Genomic DNA, 6,000 nt, shown 5'->3' on the forward strand with positions numbered 1-6,000 from the left:
CTGTTCTCTCCAAAGGTTGCAATAGTGACATCTGAAGTCTGAACTTTCAGAATTACTCGTTGGATCTTTCATTTATTATCAAGGAAAACACGAGAATCTCTTTTATGTTTCATACGGAAATCGTAATAGGCAGTACTGCATCTGAAAAATCTGAAGCAGCATTAACACGGGCAGTTCTGTCACTTGCGGATGCCCATCGGTTATGCGTGAGCGCTGCGTGCCTAAGGCTATCGGCACTCGTCAACCTCTATTTCCATACTCTAAAAAGAATATTCTATCCTAGTCATCGAGATTCTCTACTCTATACTCATTTCTTCCTAACTCGTGTTATATTTATCCCATACTCTATACTAACTACTCCATATTTTATTCCCCTTCCTTCCCTTCCTCTCTCTTCCCAACTCTCTCCTCTCCGCGCGGAACCTCGGGAAGCGGATAGCGGGCGGCAAGCGCTTCCTCCAGGAGTAGCGGTCCACCGACTGACCACTACCGTAGCGGCAGCCATCCAGTACCGTGTTGCAGCGGGTAGCGGTACTGGTGCGAACAGCCTAAGCGCTCGCTCGCTCAGGATTCTGCACCTGTGCATTGTGATCTTCATTCCATCCCATGTAAGCAGTACAGGCGCACTGGCAATGCATACAGCATACTCCTGCATCTGCATGCATGCCCTGTTCAGTTTCCCAAGAACACAAGGCCTGATTGCAGTTGCAACCGCTCGCAGAGGACTACAGCGAAAAAACATTAACCAGCAGCTGTTGATTCACGTGGACCTTGACGTTTGTATCCAGTGAAAATGTTCAGAGGATACAGTCACAGAAATAGCCGGGATTTGATGTGAATTGTGAAATGATGGCGTAATGTTCAGAGTATGATTTACGTTGGTAAAAGAAAAACAAAAAAGGAACGAGGAATGAAGTTGGCTAGCTTATGGGGCTAGGTAGGACCCATGGGCCGGTACACCTAGGCCCACGTGAAACGTGAGCACCACCAAAATCTAATGTGGCCCATGCAAAATCCAAATCAGCCCATGATACAAGAACTGTACCAACCAAACTACGTGGGCCCACTCTTTTTTCTCCTATCTATTTGCGCCGAATTTCATTTCCTACTAGAAACTCTGGCGCGGCGTTGCCGCGCCCAACCTGACTGGAGATACTATAGTTGACATGTATTATCGTCTGGATACTTAATTAGCCTCCTAGTTTGAGGCGCAACCTCTAGGCTCAAGAAGGCGGAGATATATTTTGATGTGCCTGATGTTCACAGTGAAAGATAAAAGGTTTTGTCAGACACTTTACATCATCAATCAGTACTTATCCACATGGTATGATGCATGTTCAGTTAAATTACCTCGCCAAATTGATAATTATTACAGCACCACGGACCAATCATGAGCGTAAGCGAGTACGAGGCCGGGGATCCTTTTTGTTGTGTTGCTTGCTCTTCTTGATTCAGAGGATGATGAGATGGAGGCTTGGCCTTTGCTTCCCGTTTGAATCTGAGGCAGACCGAGGAGATCAGCGAAATAGCTAGACTTGCTTGCCTGTTCAGAGAGTGCTCTTGCAGTCTTTGCTCCTGGCCTTTGTGGGACTCGCCGCTCTCCAGAGGAGCACCCTGCGGCGGCATCGCCGTTGATTACCTGTAGTATGACGTATCAGGCGGAGCGCTTCGTCGGCGTTCGACGCGCCGGACCTCTTCTTTAGCGTCGCTGTCGCGTGGATCTGCAGCTCTGCGAGCTGCTGACGGACGACGGCTACGTTGGGAAAGGAGATTGGTATGGTGGAGGGAGTGGCGGCGGTGGTGACAGAGGGAGCGGGGACGCCTGGGAGGCAGGCGGCGCGCTAGCGTGTTGGCATTCGGCCATCCGCAAGAGTCGAGACGGAATCGAGGAAGAGGGAAGCGGCGCCGGCGCGAGCGCTGCTTGCTCCATGTAGCGAATTCGGCCCAAGCGCTCGAGGCTCTAAAGTCTGCAGCGATCTCAGGAAGAGTCTGGACTCTGGACCAGCGGGCGGATGGCCTGATTGAACCAAGCACGACAGTGAACGGACATGATTCGCTTGTGACGTGGCTCAATAGGAATTCGAGAATGGTCCGAGACCCTGACCGGATTTCGTATATTAGAGATTCAAATCGAATCTATGTTTTCCTACTCTACTCTCTCTGTTATTTTTTTGCCCCCCAAGCCACCACATCATCACCTTTACCTTGTGGAAAAGGGACGCTGACTCGACCAGATCTACTCCAGAACCAGAGAAACCAATCGGATGGCATGCACGTCACGTGACCACCCGTGCAGTAACACTGGTCTCATGTCCTAGATCGCTCGCATCTTCTGCGATACCGCGCTGATACACTCCAAACCAAACGCTAAGAGACATTCTTGCCTCGTCGTCTCCAGTTAACCACACCCCCCTTTCTTTTATCCCCAAACCACGCTTGGGCTGCAGACCATGCTTGAGCTGCAGGGAACACAAGCCCAAAGAAAAGTACAGATCCGGCCGCCTGACCAAGACACCCCGCTGCACTGCACGCACCGGCCAGCGCGGCAACGGCGGCAACCTGCTCCACGCCACCCTCCCGCTGACGGAAGGGCCCCATCGGGCGAACGCGCTTTGCTTAATATCGAGGGGCACGCGACGTGCTCGCGCTAAGCAAAGCCGCCACCCCCCGCCCGCCCGGCGCCCGTCTCCTCCTCCTCTTCCCGCGGAGCCGGCCCCACGTGCGCGCGCCGGGGTGGGCGTGCCGCTGCTCGCCGGCCGTGTCGCGTGCGGCGCGTACGTGTCGGAAGGAGAGTGGCTGGAGCTCGAGCTGGCCATGTGCGGTCGGTCACTCGTGGCGCGCGCGCATTGGCTGGTGGCGTATCGCGGCGTTGCCGGGCAGGCCGTCTATAAATGAGCTGATCCGATCGAGCCCACCCTCCATTGCATTCCTCCCACCAAAAGCTTCGATCCAAAAACCACTGGAAAATCCATCCCATCCACCAAGCGCCTAGCCGAATTCCTGAAGCCTCACACCGATCCGATGGGGAACTCGTACAGTGGCGGCGGCTCGTCGTCGTCCTCGGTGGCGGCGCTGGAAGTGCCGCTGCACCTGTGCTTCTTCCTGCTGGTGCTGCTCCTCTTCCTGGGCTTCTCGTGGTACACGAGCTACGAGTCGGCGGCGGAGTCGTTCGCCAACCAGGCGCGGATCCTGCTCATGGCGTCGCCGTTCGCGCTGCTGCTGGCGGTGCGCCTGCTGTCGAGCGTCGCGCCGGGCGAGGGCGGCGCGGCGCGGGGCGTGGGCGACCTGCTGGCGGTGCCCATGCCCGAGCGGGACTCCATCCATCGCGCCGGTGGCTCGCCCTGGGGCGTCGGCCTCCTCCTCCTCCTGCTCCTCGTCATGGTCTCCTACCAGTCCAACTTCCGGGAGAAGTGGTTCCCGCTCGCGAGCAGGTGATTACGGTGGGTGATCCATGATTCGGTGGATTCCGGTTAGTGCCGGATCGATCGTTGTAAACAAACACCTGCGGATTGTAGCGGCCGCACGCGATGTTCTGGATGGTTGTGCGTCTTCTCTTTCTGTAACTGTAAGTGTGAGTTGGCGGTATTGCCATGTCCGATTCCCAATGCAACGAGAATCAACTGTTCCGTATTCCTTGGCTGTGAGCTGTGCTCGTGCTGATTTTGCTTCTTCCAAGAATGGACATCGCGAGCAAAAAGTATTTCTCCTCATCTCGCAATGCTACCATTTGCCAGCTTCGGAGTTCGGACAAAGGAAACTACAAACCCTCTTTGCCTTGCCAGCCTGCTTCTCTTACTACGACATTCATCCGCTTCAAAATCATTTCATGAGAGCGCATCCAGACATACGGTTCAAATTTCTGGCACCTAGCTGCCCAATTAAATATTGCTTATTTTGTCTTTTGGGGTAAAGTACTCGAGGTTTGTGGGACCATTAACATGAACTTTCTTGATTCGTGTACGGATTTGTTAGTAGGGTTTAACAGTAGGGTGATTTGTTTTTAGTTTAATGACTGAGGTTGTAATTGGGCATTACCAGGGGACATGACGCAGAACAAAATGTTAGGGGGGCTTAAAATTGGACCAAATAAACACCCAGTAAACACCTTCTTCTACCTCCAGAAGCACTTCGTAACTTTCTTTTCCATGACACCACTGATGTATGCATTATAGTTGGCCATATGGTCCGTAGCCCGTGGGCCGACCCACGGCACGATTTTTAGCCCGGTCCAGGCACGGCCCAGCACGGCGGCCGTCATGCCCGTGCTGGCTTGGCCCACACCATGGGTCGGGCCTGGGCTGCTGCCTCAGCCTGCGTGCTGGCTCGGCACGGCCTGGCTCATTTGGCCCGTCAGGATTCAACGGGCGGCCCAACCTGTTTAGGCCCACCTCCGTGGCCATATAAAAGCCAGCTGCGGTCCACCCCCAAACCCTACCTGCTCATTCCGCCAACCGCCGCCTCCCCCGCTCCCTCGCGAGTTGCGAGCTCGCCCTCGCCCTCGCCCCTCTACGCCTCCCCCTGCCCCCGGTGGCCCACCCGGCCGGCCTCTCGCGTGCCGCGCCCTCCACCGCCTCCTCCTACCCCCGGCCCCTCGTGCGTTGCCGGCGGTGCCTGCCGGGACTAGGGGCAAGGGGTGCGCGCGGCGCATGCGAGCGGTGGCGGCAGGCGGCACACGAGGCGCAGGTGAGCGGTGGTGGTGCGCAAGAGGCAGCACGGAGCAGCGGCGCATGCAGGCGGCGATGATAGCGCGGATCAGGGATGCGGGCAGTGGTGGTGGACGACGTCCGGGTCAGGGGCACGGGCGGCAGTGGTGCGGTGCACGAGGCACGAAGGGGTGGGCCGGCGACGCGGCAAGGCGAGGGCGGCTGGGCGAGCAGAGAGCTTGGGCGCCATGGGCGGCGAGCCTGCCATGAACAGAAGAGAGAAAGAGAGGGAAAAGGAGGGACGGAGAGGTTGATGCCATGCTGCGAGCTAGCACGAGCACGGCGAGCCTGTTAAGGCCCGCCGGGCTAGTGTGCCAACATGGCCCGCCTAAAAAGGCAGCGGGCTGTGCCTGGGCCGCTCCTTTGGCATGTGAGCCGGCTTGGCCCGACATGATTATTGTGCCGCCCTAAACGTGCCGGGCCTAACCGTATCGGGCCAAATCATGCTCATGCCAAGCCGGGCTAGGCTGCCCGTTTGGCCATCTATACTGGGCATTACAGTTTGATTGGGCATTACGGTTTGATTGGGGGTGATTACATGGGCCAAGTATGTTCTTATTGGTTATTGCAGATCAAGATAGATTAGTTGAGCAGCTTACTCCAAAATGCAAGCCAGTCTGCTTCCGTAGTTTGCTCAGTTCATAATGGATCCAAGGTTTCCAGTGTGATGGGTTAGAGATTTTTAGTAATTTATTCACATGATTTTTCACCATTCATTCTTGTATCTGAACCCTTCCACAAGCTTACAAGCTCGGATCTTACTGATTTCCTTCTCAATAACTTTTAATACCAAGCGGAAGTATATAAAAAATTACCGCATTGCATATCATTCCCTTCTCCGTTCACCAAATCATGTCCAGGGTTTGTTGGATCCTTTCAGCGGACACTGAATTCTTCAATAGAGCTTTCCCGACAACATGCCAATCAGGCAATCACCACCATCCTTCGATCGTGAATTCTACTTCTCGATCTTCACCCATTTGTGCTACACCTCTTAAGAGTTTCAACTTTCCCGTCGCCTCCTCCAGACCTCCACCTCCCCATGATCCGCCATCCTCTGAACTCCTCTGATAATGCACACGGTCGCCATCGGTATCACAAGCGAGTGTGCACCAGACCTGGATCTATGATTCGTAGAAATTTTGGTGGAAAGAAATTGACCCGGATCTCATTTAAAGGTAGAGCTCGGGACTGCCTTCGAGTCTCCATGAGGACCCTATCGAGAGACTTTTGTTTATAAATGTCTGAAACATAAACTGTTTTTCTGGCTCTTACTCAAAGACAGACTAAACACAAG

The 6,000-nt window shown here is 54.7% G+C and overlaps 1 protein-coding gene across 1 annotated transcript; it reads left to right on the forward strand.

Annotated features, from left to right (window-relative positions):
* The first annotated feature begins 2,691 nt into the window (after window positions 1-2,691).
* Window positions 2,692-3,630, forward strand: LOC117845449 (uncharacterized). Its single transcript, XM_034726497.2, has one exon. It carries the CDS (start codon window positions 3,022-3,024, stop codon window positions 3,433-3,435), a length of 414 nt encoding a protein of 137 aa, XP_034582388.1. The 5' UTR covers window positions 2,692-3,021; the 3' UTR covers window positions 3,436-3,630.
* The last annotated feature ends 2,370 nt before the right edge of the window (window positions 3,631-6,000 follow it).

The sequence above is a fragment of the Setaria viridis genome, chromosome 2, assembly GCF_005286985.2.
Source record: "Setaria viridis chromosome 2, Setaria_viridis_v4.0, whole genome shotgun sequence".
NCBI classification, from domain to species: domain Eukaryota; kingdom Viridiplantae; phylum Streptophyta; class Magnoliopsida; order Poales; family Poaceae; genus Setaria; species Setaria viridis.

Bases quoted from the DNA above. Each gene is read 5' to 3' on its own strand.
- LOC117845449 (XM_034726497.2), top strand. From the start codon at position 3,022: ATGGGGAACTCGTACAGTGGCGGCGGCTCGTCGTCGTCCTCGGTGGCG.